This window comes from Trachemys scripta, chromosome 5 (genome assembly GCF_013100865.1).
Source record: "Trachemys scripta elegans isolate TJP31775 chromosome 5, CAS_Tse_1.0, whole genome shotgun sequence".
In the NCBI taxonomy this organism is placed as follows: domain Eukaryota; kingdom Metazoa; phylum Chordata; order Testudines; family Emydidae; genus Trachemys; species Trachemys scripta.
Genome location: NC_048302.1, coordinates 61,804,855 through 61,822,545, shown reverse-complemented (window position 1 = coordinate 61,822,545; position 17,691 = coordinate 61,804,855). Strand labels below are relative to the sequence as shown.

At 41.0% G+C, this 17,691-nt stretch overlaps 1 protein-coding gene across 3 annotated transcripts in view; it reads right to left on the bottom strand.

The window, feature by feature from the left end:
• The window catches only part of RXFP1 (relaxin family peptide receptor 1), a 75,546-nt gene extending 58,103 nt beyond the window's left edge, over positions 1-17,443 (bottom strand). For all 3 annotated transcript variants that reach the window (XM_034770908.1, XM_034770906.1, XM_034770907.1), the window contains exon 1: positions 17,209-17,443. Coding sequence is in view for 2 of the 3 variants with exons in the window: in XM_034770906.1 (XP_034626797.1) it covers positions 17,209-17,257 (49 nt within the window). In the remaining variant the exon portion in view is untranslated. The remainder of the gene's footprint in view (positions 1-17,208) is intronic.
• Positions 17,444-17,691: the final 248 nt, after the last annotated feature.

Below are 17,691 nucleotides of genomic sequence, written 5' to 3'. Positions count from 1 at the left end.
TTCCAGGTTCAGTTCCCAAATCTACATAATATGCCCTGGTAATTGTTCGTTATGGAAAAATGAATTAATTCTAAACAGCTGGCCTACCCCTGCTCCTTTGACATCCTTGTGCTCAGGACAGGCAATTAGAATCATAGAATATCAGGGTTGGAAGGGACCGCAGGAGGTCATCTAGTCCAACCCCCTGATCAAAGCAGGACCAGTCCCCAATTAAATCATCCCAGCCAGGGCTTTGCCAAGCCTGACCTTAAAAACCTCTAAGGAAGGAGATTCCACCACCTCCCTACGTAACCCATTCCAGTGCTTCACCACCCTCCTAGTGAAAACGTTTTTCCTAATATCCAACCTAAGCCTCCCCCACTGCAACTTGAAACCATTACTTCTTGTTTTGTCATCTGCTACCACTGAGAACAGGCTAGATCCATCCTCTTTGGAACCCCCTTTCAGGTAGTTGAAAGCAGCTATCAAAACCCCTCTCATTCTTCTCTTCTGCAGACTAAACAATCCCAGTTCCCTCAGCCTCTCCTCATAAGTCATGTGCTCCAGCCCCCTAATGATTTTTGTTGCCCTCTGCTGGACTCTTTCCAATTTTTCCACATCCTTCTTGTAGTGTGGGACCCAAAACTGGACACAGTACTCCAGATGAGACCTCACCAATGTCGAATAGAGGAGAATGATCACGTCCCTCGATTTGCTGGCAATGCCCCTACTTATACAGCCCAAAATGCCGTTAGCCTTCTTGGCAACAAGAGCACACTGTTGACTCATATCTAGCTTCTTGTCCACTGTAACCCCAAGGTCCTTTACTGCGGAACTGCTGCCTAGCCACTCGGTCACTAGTCTGTAGCAGGGCATGGGATTCTTCAGTCCTAAGTGCAGGACTCTGCACTTGTCCTTGTTGAACCTCATCAGATTTCTTTTGGCCCAATCCTCTAATTTGTCTAGGTCCCTCTGTATCCTATCCTTACCCTCCAGCATATCTACCACTCCTCCCAGTTTAGTGTCATCTGCAAACTTGCTGAGGGTGCAGTCCACACCATCCTCCAGATCATTAATGAAGGTATTGAACAAAACCAGCCCCAGGACCGACCCTTGGGACACTCCGCTTGATACCGGCTGCCAACTAGACATGGAGCCATTGATCATTACCCATTGAGCCCGACTTTTTATCCACCTTATAGTCGATTCATCCAGCCCATACTTCTTTAACTTGCCGGTAAGAATACTGTGGGAGACTGTATCAAAAGCTTTGCTAAAGTCAAGGAATAACACGTCCACTGCTTTCCCCTCATCCACAGAGCCAGTTATCTCATCATAGAAGGTAATTAGGTTAGTCAGGTAGGACTTGCCCTTGGTGAATCCATGCTGACTGTTTCTGATCACTTTCCTCTCCTCTAAGAGCTTCAGAATTGATTCCTTGAGGACCTGCTCCATGACTTTTCCAGGGACTGAGGTGAGGCTGACTGGTCTGTAGTTCCCCGGATCCTCCTCCTTCCCTTTTTTAAAGATGGGCACTACATTAGCCTTTTTCCAGTCATCCGGGACCTTCCCCGATCGCCATGAGTTTTCAAAGATAATGGCCAATGGCTCTGCAATCACATCCGCCAACTCCTTTAGCACCCTTGGATGCAGTGCATCCGGCCCCATGGATTTGTGCTCATCCAGCTTTTCTAAATAGTCCTGAACCATTTCTTTCTCCACAGAGGTCTGGTCACCTCCTCCCCATGCTGTGCTGCCCAGTGCAGCAGTCTGGGAGCTGACCTTGTTTGTGAAGACGGAGGCAAAAAAAGCATTGAGTACATTAGCTTTTTCCACATCCTCTGATACTAGGTTGCCTTCCTCATTCAGTAAGGCGCTCACACTTTCCTTGACTTTCTTCTTGTTGCTAACATACCTGAAGAAACCCTTCTGGTTACTCTTAACATCTCTTGCTAGCTGCAACTCCAAGTGTGATTTGGCCTTCCTGATTTCGCTGCTGCATGCCTGATCAATATTTTTAGACTCCTCCCTGGTCATTTGTCCAAGCTTCCTCTTCTTGTAAGCATCTTTTTTGTGTTTAAGATCAGCAAGGATTTCACTGTTAAGTCAAGCTGGTCGCCTGCCATATTTACTATTCTTTCTATACATCGGGATGGTTTGTTCCTGCAACCTTAATAAGGATTCTTTAAAATACAGCCAGCTCTCCTGGACTTCTTTCCCCCTCATGTTATTGTCCCAGGGGATCCTGCCCATCAGTTCCCAGAGGGAGTCAAAGTCTGCTTTTCTGAAGTCCAGGGTCTGTATTCTGCTGCTCTCCTTTCTTCCTTGTGTCAGGATCCTGAACTTGACCATCTCATGGTCACTGCCTCCCACGTTCCCATCCACTTTTGCTTCCCCTACTAATTCTTCCCTGTTTGTGAGCAGCAGGTCAAGAAGAGCGCTGCCCCCAGTTGATTTCTCCAGCACTTGCACCAGGAAATTGTCCCCTACATTTTCCAAAACTTCCTGGATTGTCTGTGCACCTCTGTATTGCTCTCCCAGGAGATATCAGGGTGATTGAAGTCTCTCATGAGAACCAGGGCCTGTGATCTAGTAACTTCTGTTAGTTGCCAGAAGAAAGCCTCGTCCTCCTCATCCCCCTGGTCTGGTGGTCTAGAGTAGATTCCCACCATGACATCCCCCTTGATGCTCACACTTCTAAACTTAATCCAGAGCCTCTCAGGTTTTTCTGCAGTTTCATACTGGAGTTCTGAGCAGTCATATGCTCTCTTACATACAGTGCAACCCCCCCACCTTTTCTGCCCTGCCTATCCTTCCTGAACAGTTTATATCCATCCATGACAGTACTCCAATCATATGAGTTATCCCACCAAGTCTCTGTTATTCCAATCACATAATTCCTTGACCCTGTGCCAGGACTTCCAGTTCTCCCTGCTTGTTTCCCAGTCTTCTTGCATTTGTGCTTCTTCTAGCTCAGTGGTTCTCAACCTGTTTATTATTGTGGGCTGTATATGTGGCCCACAATGTGTTATGTGGGCTGCATCCAATACTACCTGTATGGCCCTTAGGATGTCACATGGGCCACAGCTGTGTGCTGACTGGGCCACAGGGTGAGAACTACTGCTCTAGCTGGATGGAGGGAGACAGCTAACCCTTTTCCTGCTGAACTCTGGATGATGAGGCAAATTTAGCACAGGGACAGAGAGGAGACAGCTTGTGCTTTTCTTATTCAGAGACAGCTAGTTGCTTGGTTTGCCTCCTGCGGCAAAGATGCCCTAGCTCAGGGGTACGCAACCTATGGCACACGTGCCGAAGGCGGCACGCAAGCTGGCACTCACACTGCCCAGGTCCTGGCCACGGGTCTGGGGGGCTCTGCATTTTAATTTAGTTTTAAATGAAGCTTCTTGAACATTTTAAAAGCCTTATTTACTTTAGATACAACAATAGTTTAGTTATATATTATAGACTTACAGAAAGAGACCTTCTAAAAACATTAAAATGTATTACTGGCACGGAAAACCTTTAATTAGAGTGAATAAATGAAGACTTGGCACACAACTTCTGAAAGGTTGCTAACCCCTGCTAGCTTTTGCTCTTGTTGCAATGGATGCAAAATCCCTGGGGTGCAAGACTGTTCTTGCCACACCTTCCCAAGCTCCTATTTGTATTACTCCCATTTAAAGAGGAGAAAATGGAATGAGAGAATGCATATGGGCAGGCCATGCAAAGAGTGTACCTGAGAGAGCTAAGAGAATATGTTTAGCTGTTGAACTAAAAAGATGCAACTCTTTCACTACTTTTGCAAGACATTACTTGGGCTTTATTCTGCTTACAGCCTAGTGCTCCATGTTAAAGTAAAGTTATGGAGATGTTTCCTGTTTGGTTTCACTACTTCCATCTTCTTTTTCTCATGCACTAGAGGAGTGGTAAATTCACATGGCTTTTTGTTATTTCTCTAAAGCAAATGAATATGAATTCAAATATAGACTACAAAAACAGCACAAGCTGACTAAATGCCTGAGCAATGAAATTAATCAAAACAGTATGATTCACTGCTTGGTATTCAATACCACATCAGCTTCAAGCACATTATTATACTCATATAAAGGAACAACAAAGTAGTAGGGAAAAGGTTTTTAATTCTTCTATTTTTAACAAATAAAGCTAAACCTCATTGAATATGAATGAATGAATTCAAAATGAATCTCAAATCCTATTGGTATTAGGCTGAAAGCCAGCAGATCATGTTCTTTCTTCCAAACTGGAGCGACTAGCAGTCTGGCGTTTGAAAGTGGCAGCCCTTTTGAAAGTGCAGAGTCTTGAGAAAACCCAGCTGCTAGTTCCATAAAGGGGCTTTTCTGAAAAACATGAGCTATTAGATGAGTGAGGAGAGAAGCAGGGTGGTGGTACTGGAAAAGCCATAACAGCTTTTTCAACACTAAGTACAAGTGGCAATAGCAGTTGAACATACAAAGGATTCAAGGGAAGGTGACCTTGCAACAGCCTCCAATACTTTGCTGATGACAGGCTTGTCAGTGATCGACTGGGGAATTTTTGAGGTGAGAGAGGCCATTATTCATTACAGTGCTGAAAAGTGTCTCCCAGTTCCTAAGATTAACAACAAGACCTGAGCAAATAGTGCAAAAAATTATTCACAAATCATTCAAATTTCAAAACAAATTCATAGTTGATGCCCGATGAAGAGTGAGAAGCATGAGAATCTGTGCATCCAAGAGCAGAAGATAGAAATGCCAGGAGCTGGAGAGTCACCATGGGGCAGCAAGAGAGTCTGCCACGTGGGGAAACTGAGGCAGGGTCAGGGTCCAGTAAAGGCTCAGATAAAACCCTGTCACAGTTACTTTTATGTCTAATCAGAACACATCAGCCTTCCAATTACAAACATCCAATAGCCAAAGCAATACTCAAAATGAAGAGTTTGTGGGCAGTTCACAGAAGAGTCAAAAAAACAATAACTGAACAATTTTGACCAATAAACATGGACAGCATGATCTGTTCAGACAACATGGGAACAGAAAAAAAAGGTTAATTTTTTTTTTGCTGTGAATAGTTCACACAGCTCTAGTATCAGGTTTATGCAGTTGAGACCAGCTGGTGATTTGGATAGTGAATAGCTCTGGTCTGCTGTTTAAACAGATTATATATATATATATATATATATATATATAGTTATTCAGGCAAGGCAGCATAGGTCCTGCTCTTAGGTTTTAGATTTGTTCCAGACAAGACACTAGCTGTAAATTACTTAAGCCATAATTCACATCTTGTATATGTTTGTTTGCTTAATTACATAGTTACATTATCATTTACAGGTAATGAAGTTCTTTAAGTGCTCTTTGCAAATTGAACATGTGACATGAAACAAATAAAAAAGCACAGGTTGGATTTATTTTAATAGCTGCATTGTGGCACATTTAAAAAATACATGTGATATGTGTTGATTGGACATAATCAACAAGATAGGCCTGATTCTGAATTCACCCATTTTACAGTAGGTTAGCTCTATTGACTCCAGTGGAGTTTTTCCTGATTTACAATAATATAAGTGGGTTCAGAATCAGGCCCAATAAGTGCATTTATCTGAAGTTATCATATGTATGTAGCTTTATGCATTGAAATAAGCACAACTATGTATTTTTTTTATTGAGTGAAACTCCAAATATAGGTACCCACATGTGTAAGTGATGCCATATTATACAATTGATTCTTATTAGTAATAAGTTATAAAAATACTGGACATTGTTAAACAAAAACCTAAGCAACAGACTTGCTTAAAAGTTAAATATGCAACACCAGTAACTTCCCATCTGCAAAGTCTCTACGATTGAACTATTAAGTCTTTGAATTCCTCAAATGAATGAAAAACTACATTCACTGTATTAAAAATGTGCCCAGATACTAACCTTTACATTCAGACGAGGCGTCTCTCAAGCCTTGGCATAGTGCTTGTATTTAATAAACTTTGTCTTCCCAAGAATGTACTAATTTGTTCAAATAGAATGTCACTATGTTAAACTATTAAAATTATTTTTAAACCAAAATGTTCTTGGCCAATATTCATTTTAATTTCATCACTTCCTTTGGGAAAAGAATTTCTGTAATATATTTTAAATAGCTGACTTTCTACTCTACTAGTTAAGCCCTTTGCTGTTGCTTTAAATGAATGTTTCCCAGAGGTAGCAATACAACTTTAGGATGTGCAGTAAGACGTGTACCGTATTTTAGCAACGTTTGCTTGATTTTTGCTTTTTTCTGACACTGTAATTGGGGTGTGACAAGGTGGTTGAAAATTTTATACTAAAAGGCTTTGTTGACAGATTTGTTTTCTTGACTAGATAGAAATTTTTGCCACAATTAAAACACTTTTGTGTTTTCACTGAATTTTTTAAAAACCATTTAATAAACTGAAAATTTTAATTTTTTAAGTAAATGAAAAAATTCACTTCCATTGACAATTTTTGTGCCAGGAACAGGGGCAGTCCTTTTCCAATAAGGCTGAGGTGTGGGTTGGTCACAAAAGATTTACCCCTTTTACCTGGAAACGTCCATGTAAATGACTGCTTCTTGGAGCAGCAAGTTCTGGAACCCATAAGAGGAGAGAGAATTCTTGATTTAGTCCCAAGGGTCTGGTCCAAGTGGTGAATATAGCTGGACCTTTTGGTAATAGTGACCATAATATAATTAAATGTAACATCCTTGTGGTGGGGAAAACACTACAGCAGCCCAACACTGCAGCATTTAATTTCAGAAAGGGGACCTACACAAAAAATGAGGAAGTTAGTTAAACAGAAATTAAAAGGTACAACGCCAAAGTGAAATCCCTGCAAGCTGCATGGAAACTTTTTAAAGACATCATAATAGAGGCTCAACTTAAATGCATACCCCAAATTAAAAAAACAAAGTAAGAGAACCAAAAATGTGCTATCGCGGCTAAACAACAAAGTAAAAGAAGCAGCGAGAGACAAAAAGGCATCCTTTAAAAAGTGGAAGTTAAATCCTAGTGAGGAAAATTGAATGGAGCATAAACCCTGGCAAATAAAATGTAAAAATATAATTAGGAAGGCCAAAAAAAGAATTTGAAAAACAGCTAGCCAAAGATTCAAAAAGTAATAGCAATTTTTTTTAAGTACATCGGAAGCAAGAAGCCCGCTAATCAACCAGTGGGGCCACTGGATGATCAAAATGCTAAAAGAACACTCAAGGACAATAAGGCCATTGAGGAGAAACTAAATGAATTCTTTGCATCGGTCTTCATGGCTGAGGATGTAAAGGAGATTCCCAAACCTGAGCCATTCTTTTTAGGTGACAAACCGGAGGAACTGTCACAGATTGAGGTGTCATTAGAGGAGGTTTTGGAACAAATTGATAAACTACACAGTAATAAATCACCAGGACCAGATGGTATTCACCTAAGAGTGCTGAAGGAACTCAAATGCGAAATTGCACGACTACTAACTGTAGTCTGTAACCTATCATTTAAATCAGCTCCTGTACCAAATGACTGGAGGACAGCTGATGTGACTCCAATTTTTAAAAAGGGTTCCAGAGGATATCCCATCAATTACAGGCCGGTTAGCCTGACTTCAGTACCAGACAAACTGATTGAAACTATAGTAAAGAACTAAATTGTCAGACACATAGATTAACAATTTGTTGGGGAAGAGTCAACGTGGTTTTTGTATAGGGAAATCATGCCTCACCAATCTATTAGAATTCTTTGAGGGGGTCAACAAGCATATGGACAAGGGGGATCCAGTGGATATAGTGTACTTAGATTTTCAGAAAGCCTTTGACAAGATCCCTCACCAAAGACTCTTAAGCAAAGTAAGCTGTCATGGGATAAGAGGGAAGGTCCTCTGATGGATTGGTAACTGGTTAAAAGATAGGAAATCAAGAGTAGGAATGGTCAGTTTTCAGAATGGAGAGAGGTAAATAGTGGTGACCCCCAGGGGTCTGTACTGGGACCAGTTCTATTCAACATATGCATAACTGACCTGGAAAAAGGGATAGACAGTGAGGTGGCAAAATTTGCAGATGATACAAAACTGCTTAAGATAGTTAAGTCCCTGGCAGACTGCGAAGAGCTACAAAAGGCTCTCTCAAAACTGGGTGACTGAGCAACAAAATGGCATATGAAATTCAATGCTGATAAATGCAAAGTAATGCACATTGAAAAACATAATCCCAATTAAACATATAAAATGACGGGCTCTAAATTAACTGTTTCCACTCAAGAAAGAGATCTTGGAGTCATGGATATTTCTCTGAAAACATCCACTCAATGTGCAGCAGCAGCCAAAAAAGCAAATAGAATGTTGGAAATCATTAAGAAAGGGATAGATAATAAGACAGAAAATATCATATTGCCTCTATATTAATCCATGGTACACCCACATCTTGAATACTGTGTGCAGATGTGGTCGCCCATCTCAAAAAAAGATATATTGGAATTGGAAAAGGTTCAGAAAAGGGCAACAAAAATGATTAGGAGTATGGAATGGCTGCCATATGAGGAGAGATTAATAAGACTGGGACTTTTCAACTTGGAAAAGAGATGACTAAGGGGAGATATCATAGAGGTCTATAAAATCATGACTGGTGTGGAAAAAGTAAATAAGGAAGTGTTATTTATTCTCTCTCATAACACAAGAGCTAGGGGTCACCAAATTAAATTAATAGGCAGCAGGTTTAAAACAAACAAAAGGAAGTTATTTCTTCACCCAATGCACAGTCAGTCTGTGGAATTCCTTGCCAGAGGATGTTGTAAAGGCCAATGGGGTTGACATATATAGCCAAATATAGTGCTCTTTCTTGTACAAGAGAACAGGAAATACTCCACAGGTCACTCTTACGGTGTGCCCCTCCCAAAAGTGCCTCCCCATTCTACCACATGGTATGTCTGCTCTGCAATTGAAGGTGTGATTGTAGCTCATTTTGGCACACCCATACTAGCCTTAATCTAGCTAGCATGGCTAAAAACAGAAGTGAAGACGCAGCAGCATGGACTGCAGCCTGGGCTAGCAAGGTGAGTATTTGCCTGGGGTTCTGGGGAGGCTTGTGCAATCTGCACCAGAGTCTGTGTCGCCATGTTTTCATGGCTATCTTTAGCCATGCTAGCCAGGGTATATATTTCTGTCCCTGGTGTAAGACCTAAAGATTACAAACTGGAAGGGTGCCTGAAGAGATCACTGGGACACTGACTTCTTTCTTAGAGTATGTCTACGCTGCAGTTGAAGGTGTGATTGCAGCTTGGGTGAAGTATACCCATGCTAGTATTAATCCTAGCTAGCACAGCTAATGATAACAGTGAAGACATGGGTAAGGTTGTGCAAGCATGTCCAGGACCCCAGATACATAGTTGTGTTGCTAACCCATCCATGCTGTTGGGTCTTCACTTCTTTTTTAGCCCTGCCAGCTAGAGCTATGCCTACTTGAGCTACAATTGCACCTTTTATTGCAGTGTAGACATGCACTAAGACATGGAGTCAGTGCACCAGTACTCTCTTCAGGCACTCTTCCTCCATTCTTCAGGAAACAGAAACCACGTAACTTAGTGGCCAATCACCCAGCTTGAATAGCGAACTCTGAAAATCAATAATTTGAAGCCAAGTACCAGAGGGGTAGCTCTATTAATCTGTAACCACAAAAACAATGAGGAGTCCGGTGGCAACTTAAAGACTAACAGATTTATTTGGGCATAAGCTTTCCTGGGTAAAAAAACCACATTTCTTCAGATGCGTGGAGTGAAAAAAAGATGCACCTGGAGAAGTGGGGTATTTTATCCACAAAAGCTTATGTCCAAATAAATCTGTTAGTCTTTAAGGTGCCACTGGACTCCTAATAATTTGAAGGAGAACTTGTTATGAACACTTCATAAATAAAATGTGCAGATAAGGATTAACTGTTCTTCTTCTTCTCATGTCTTTGTCACAAATTAGATATTTTTCCAGCAATGGTTGTTGATCAGCTGTTGATCAACCATAAATAAGACTAAGATTTTGTCATGGTTATTTTTAGTAAAGGTCACGGACAGGTCACAGGCAATAAACAAAAATTCATGGAAGCCATGACCTGTCTGTGACTTTTGCTGCTGTGGCTCCATGGTTTCTCCCGCCACCATGGTGGCTGGGAGCTGCAGGGTTCCCCTCTTTGCCCACGGCAGCTGGGAGCTGCAGGGTGACCATATTTCCTAAAGAGAAAATGGGACACCCCCAGCCGCTTGCCCAAGGTGTCCCCCTACCCCTCCCACAAGGCTGTTGCCTGTCACTGGAACCTTGAGGAGGGCCCCCTCAGGAGTCTGTCACCTGTCGCTGGAATCTTGCATGGGGGCCCCGGTCACTGCTGTCGCCAGAACCCTGCCAGGGCCGCGCTGGCTGCCAGCTCCAGAGTTCTGCAGCCCCTGGGGCTGAAGCAGAGAATGTCGTGAACATCTCTGGAAATCATTGATTCCTTGACTGCCATGCCCTCTGTGACATAAACGTAGCCTTAACTATAAATAATCAAACAAATTCATGCTTACGAGTAAGGTGAAGATTTTGTCACTGTTGTTTTCAGTAACAGTCACGGACAAGTCGCAGAAAATAAACAAAAATTAATGAAAACCTGTGACCTGTCCATGACTTTTACTAAAAATAAGGGACGGGGGGGCTGACTGAAGCCAAAGGGGGGGTGGAAGAGCCCGCCCCCACTGTGTGGGAGTGTGTCCAGCATGCTCCAGGGCCCTTGCCACAGCTCCAGTGGCTCAGAGCTCTGGGGTCCCCTCATCGCCCGCAGTGGCTAATGGCTCCAGGTTCCCCCCCACCACATAGGGGCTGAAGCGGAAAATGTCACAGAGGTTTCTGAAAGTCACAAAATCCATGTGGACAAAAAGGGGCTAAATAAGAATAAATTTTCCTATATGGGGTGGATCTGTCTGTTCATAGCAGTAACAGCTGGTGGTGAATGTCATTTAGTTCAGTCTTTCACATATGTCTACATCTACGCACTTGATCTCCTCTAGAGCATTCTGCTTCTTTCCACTGAACAAGACAAGGCAACAATCTTTTCAAGGTGTCACAGACTTGTTGGTTTAGTAAAGGAACAAAAAGATCCAGCACTCTTTGCTTAAAACAACTATTCAAAGAAACCGAAAATATAATTTGAAAGGAAAGTAACTCCCTGCGTGCTCTTTGATGAAAGACAGGATAGAGTCAACCCTATATATTTCCAAATAAACTGTCCAAGGATATTTACCTTTATAAACTTTAATTTATGGCTGTTTTAGCAGTGAAAGTGTGATGGATCTTTCTGTTCTGCTAGTGGTTTAATAAATGGCCCTCCTAACATTGGAACTTCATTTATTAACTTTAATGACTATATCTATGGAGTTGCAATTAGAGTCATCTCTTCCTGCTTATTGCCTTTAAAAATGCACTAGGTTATTCAGTTGAAAATAAATTCTGGAACCCAGAATAGGAAAAAAGAAAATAATTTGTGAATTTGACAATACTAGTATAAATGGACCAGGGAAAGTACTGGAGGGGACTCTAGTGTTGTCCATTTACTGGGCTTGATCCACCCCTGCTCCAATGGGGCAGCTACATCAGCAGTGGCATTAATTCAGGATTAAGGTAGGTAGTTGTAACAGGTTGCACCAGGTAAGCTGTTTTAATGATCTGAGGGACTCTACAGGAGTACCACCACTATAGTCTCTGGGGATGCATTAAATCTTCATATCTTTAAGATGTTTTATTCCTGCACTTTCCTGCATGACTGGCTCCTCCTACATCCTGGGCTGTTCTTCGACTTCAGGCCCTTCTCAATATCCATATGAGCACTGTGAATTATGCTCAGAATTTCTGATCTCACATTGTGTAGTATTATGACAAGGTGTCCTTTGTTCAGAATCCCATTATATGTAACAATTTCACCTTTATAGTACCAATATGTTTTATTATTTGCTGGTGCCTGGGCTGTTTCTGTTGGCCATCTATCTATCTAGTATTATGCTCTCTCCATCTGAAGCACTGAGTAATCTTGTACTCATTTGAATGTTAGGTTTTGTTTCAGTAATGGGTAGTACTTGAATTAGACATACCGGTACTTCAAATTCCCTTTCCTACAGCGCTTTGCTTTTACTATTTATAAGTATTCTTTAGCATATTCACTAGAAGCTCCAACATGAAATTCACCTTTGTTCATTTTTTTCCAGTGTCACAAACCTATCTGTTGCAGAGCCTTGTTTTGCAAATTTATAAAGTGGCTCAAAAACAACTATTTCTGCATCAGAGAATAGTCCTCCAGTTGTATGTCCATAAGCATATGTATTTTGATTTGGTATTTCTTTGCAATTTGTACTGAAAGTGAACGGTTGCTTTTATTGAATGCCGTCGCTGTACCTCCAGTGTGGGAAATCTTTGCATTGTGTTGTAATTGCCTTCACATATATTGCAGATAAATATGGTGTTTGCCCCATATTTACTTTTGTGTTGTGCCTTAGAATGCATTTTTAATTATATGCACTTCCTTTTTGTCACTGCTCACTAATACTTCAATTTGGGAAGGACAATTTTCACCAGCCCAGCAAATATCAACGGTCATGTGCAAAATGAAGTCTCTCCCTCACACAATAACATTACTTTGACTTAGTTATCAACTCCTCTACAGGTAATTTGGTCTCTAATTAATCCATCTGTATGCTGGATCCATACCACCAAAGGATTCTCCTTGGTCCATGGCCAGACACATCAGCTCTTTGACCAGAAACTGCAAGCAACGCAGTTCAAAGTGGACACATGGCACCTTGTCAGAGATCTGATGCTTATCTTAATTTGGCAAAGCCCCAATATGTAGTTCAATGGCCCTGCTTCCTAAAGGGAAATTTTGCCATTAACTTTCATAGAAGCAGGATTTGGCTCAATGTGTAACAAAAACTCAGAATAAAGGGTACAGAGGAAAGAATAATGCAAAGCAGCTTAAAATAATGTTGGATAATTTCTTTTGCTTTAAAACATGCTCTATTATCTCTGCCTTATGAAACAGAATTTCTAATGAAATGTTTTACTACCTTTGCTTTCAATTACTTCTGATTTACACTGTTTTGAGCTCAATATCAGATCTGCAGCAGCGAGTGTAAATTACCACCAGAGGTTTGTTTGGGATAATGATTAGAATTAAGTCTAAACAAAGGACACCTTCTACTTCAAGCCTACCCTCCCTCCCACTTCCAATCTTTCCTTCCCATCCAATCCCAGTCCAGTTTCTCTCCCCCTTTTCCCCAGTCCCAGTCTCACCAGTCACCTTGTCCCAATCTACTCTGTTCCTCTTGCCTGGTCTGGCTTTTGCACACTGTGTACTCCAGTCAGATGGCTTCCTCCTACTCCTCCATGCTGCCTGGGTGCCAGTGGGTATACCTGTGGAGATGGCTGTATATGCAGCCAACTCACTGACGAGCTGTGAGAAGATGGAACGTGTGCTGTAACTTTGTGGGGATGGTGCATGCACAGTCTCGTCAGCACTGGGAGTGGTGAAAGACTCAAGCATGCTCAGTGAAGACAAAATTCTTCAGAGAATTTTTTAAAGGCTTATAACGTGGTCAAATTTGGGTGAATTTTCATAGGCACAGCAAAAGGCACATTCCTGACACAAAGGCCAGCCCTTGCCAGATTTCAAATCCCTTCTATAAAGCATGGCAGTGCTGGAGCTGTTCAAAGAAAAGATCACCAGAATTTAGCACTGACAAAACAACATTTTCCCCTATCCTCATTCTTGGAAACTGTTGAACCATTTTGGCTGAAAAATTTCCAAAAATCCAGCCTGAGGCAGACACCTGGCATGGAAAATTTCAGCCCAAATAGTTAAAGTTTGGCAAAGAGCAGCTGAAAACAGGATCTTCTAATGGGAAGTATTGGGCAACCTAAATAACAGTCAGCACTATCAGCCTCACCTAGAACACTATTTCAGGCACACTGGCAGGAATATATTCACACACAAACAGTGGCTTTTCAAGTGCTTTGATTTGCCATTGTTTAAACTTTCAAGATCTTTCACTGTGCATTAATTAGCAATAGGGAAATGATAATGTAACAATAACTCAGCAAAGCTGGGATTCATTCTTGATTTGAATCTACTGGTGACACAAAGAAGAAAACTATTTCAGGTTAAATGAAAGCCACAAGAAGATAACAAAAAATATTCTATACAATGATTTTTCCAGCTTTCCCATTTATCTCAACCTTTAGGCCAGTGGAAATATTTATGAATCCAGAAGAGGTTTGACATTTGTAAAAAATCAGCTAAAACAGGTGAGTGACACCGGCAAAGCTTATGAACTTTTACACCTCCAGATGACTTGGGAAGGGTACTTGTTACAGTTGCATCTCTGACTATCTGACTAAATGAGCAGCACTTTTGATATAAAGGAATCCGGTCTTAAAAAAAACAGAGGCACAAAGAAATGCCGACAAGTTTCAGGTAATGCTAAATAAGTTTTCCTTCTTGTTTTGTAGGGGGAAAAAGGAAAAAAAGGAATAGAAAGAAAAGAGGAAAAACAATAAGAGGAGAATGGGGGGCGGAGAGGGGGAGAGAAAGGAAGAGAGGGGACTGAGAGAAATAGCCTTAAGTTAGACATAGAATAGTAACAGGAATGACAAAGTGAAGGAAGAGGTAGAGAGTGCATGGAAAGAACCAGGGTTACAACAACAGTAAAAGATAAGTCATTTTCTCCTTCTTTTGAGTTACTATAGTTCCTCTTTTTTTTGATAGTTGATATACTAATAGTTTGAGACTATAACTAGTCAAAGACTGTCAAGAGGGAGTGGAGATCTGTAATGGAAATCTAATTGGCCTCTCAGAGTTGGTAAGACAACTCCCACCTGTTTATGCTCTCTGTATGTGTGTATATATATCTCCTCAATATTTATTCCACTCTGTATGCATCCGAAGAAGTGGGCTGTAGTCCACGAAAGCTTATGCTCTAATAAATTTGTTAGTCTCTAAGGTGCCACAAGTACTCCTGTTCTTTTTACGGATACAGACTAACACGGCTGCTACTCTGAAACCTGCAATTATGGTCTGTATCACTCCAGGAATGATATCACACGAAATCAATACTGAATTTATTGCATAACTAAAGCTCACATATTATGATGATATAATCTGTAAGGGCCTGAGCAGAGGTGGCATTGTCTAGTGGAAACAGGTTTTTGACTGGTGACTTAGGAGACCTGGGTTCTACTCCTGGTACCACTGAACTACTGGATGGCCTTGGGCACGTCACTTCACCTCAGTGTGCATCTTCCTGGGCAGATGGGGCTTGTCAGCCATGGAAGACAGTCCATCTAGAACAGGGGTCGGCAACCTCTGGCACGTGGCTCGCCAGGGCAAGCACCCTGGCAGGCCGGGCCAGTTTGTTTACCTGCCGTGTCGGCAGGTTTGGCCGATTGCAGCCCCCACTGGCCGCGGTTTGCTGCTCCAGGCCAATGGGGGCAGCGGGAAGCCGCGGCCAGCACATCCCTCAGCCCGCGCCGCTTCCTGCAGCCCCCATCGGCCTGGAGCAGCAAACTGCAGCCAGTGGGAGCCGCGATCGGCCGAACCTCCTGAAGCAGCAGGTAAACTAACTGGCTCGGCCCGCCAGGGTGTTTACCCTGGTGAGCCACGTGCCAGAGGTTGTTTACCCCGATCTAGAAGAATGAAAACTCTGATCTCAAACCAAGAATATCAAGCATGACTAGCTGGTTTGCATAAGTTGTGCCAATCACAGGTTTTATCTGAGTCTTCACAAGTGACACTGGCTAACGGGACAAGGTCTGTTAGGGCTTGATCCAAAGCAAGCTGCAGGCAACAGGAGTTTTTCCATTGACATCAATGGGCTTTAGATCCCCGGGCTATATAACCCCAGGAATGATATCACACAATGTCTGTCTTGCAATTCATTTCTTACAGACCCTAAACTCCAACTGAAGTCAATGGGAGCTTAGCATATTAAGTAGTATCTTATCCCTAAGTAATCACCCTATCTGCAGAAAGGATTGATTTAAATGGAACAACATGAGGAATAAAGCACAGCTTAATATAAATGAAGGTGGCAGAATCTAACTCTACTTGATTATGACATTTTAGTATGTCAAGCATTTTGCTAAATCATTTTGTTTACAAAATATTTAAATTTACTTTCAGTGACTATAGACTTCAATAGTAGTTACAATTTTATATAAAAATGTGTATTTATTAAGGAATGGAGAAACTAAGAAGAAAATCTAATATATTGATCAATAAATAGAAAAACATATTCAAAATAGTACAGTAAACGTTCTTACTACCGGTTTTACAGTGTTTTCTTATGGCAAGGAGAGAACCAGTTAATTCAGAGGGCTCACACACCCTTTGGATTTATAAATAGTCTAATGTCCCTAAGAAAACTTTTTCTATTTCCAATTACTTCTAAAGACATGAATAAGGTCACATAAAAGTTGTAATTCTATGGGGGCAGCTTTGCCCAAGTGGGTGTGTAGCAGTTTTAAATAGAATATTCAAATAAAATGAAAAAGCAGCCATTAAAAACAAAGTGTGACACAGCGATCACAAAAGGTCAGCTGAAAAAAACATGATAAAAATTATTAGCATTTCAAGGAAACACTGAAATTAAAATCCATTTTGATCTTTAATGGAAGTCTGTTGACAATGTTGAATATTATGAGTGAGAATTATGGATGTCTAAACAGAAATTTGCCTTTTAAACAATAATAAAAATGTTCAGTGCTAACACAGTGTAGTACACCAGGCTAAGAAACTAAAGATATCTAAAATATTGATTACACTGGACTTTTGAAATTAACCTTTATGTTACAGGACTCTCCATTAAGTATTTACAGCAAGTAAAGACGTACCACTGGAGATATTCATTACAAACACAACCCCTTCCTTCAATATTTAAATACTGTCACTTATTTTTGAATTTCATTCTGTCTAATTCCCATTAATATAAACCATCAAAAGAATAAGAGCAAAAACATTTGATACGATTCTAGCCCTGTTTGCAGCTAGCTAGACTGATAGTAAATTACGGTATATTATAATGCCAGAAATCCATCAAAGATCATGAGCTGTCACAAAGGATTGTTAAACTAAAGTGCAGAATCGTATGCATATTTATTTTAAAAATCTGTTGTTGAAGTTTATCACATATCTGTTTTGCAAAGTACTAAATAATATAAAAATGTTAGGTGTACTTACAATTTGTTCCAAAAATAAAGAATATGTAGAACCAGCAGCCAGATGTCATTTCTCTCTCACACAGCAATAGAGTAAATAAAAGTGAGCGTATATTGTCTCCTAAATAGCACTCAAACCACAGTGATTGCTGTATGTTCTATTTCTGACTGCAACCTTCAGCAGAATACAAAGCAAGCTTCCTTCCCTTTCTTTGCTCCCTCACTTACTCTCCTTGCAGTCTCACTCTCAGCCACTCTCTCTCTCCCCAAGCAGTGATAGGGGGAAAAGTTTCAGAGAACGTACAGTCTCTTCTTGTTTACACTAAGGATCTTGTTTCTGTGTCCTGTGACAGACTAAGGCTGGGGTGGGTGCATTGACAGATATTTGCCCTGATCAAAGCCATTACACAGAATAATCAGTGCTCTAGACAATTATCAATGGAACTAGGGACTTTTTAATATTGTTATTAGGAGAGTATTAAAGGAAAATGGGCTCATTTAAATT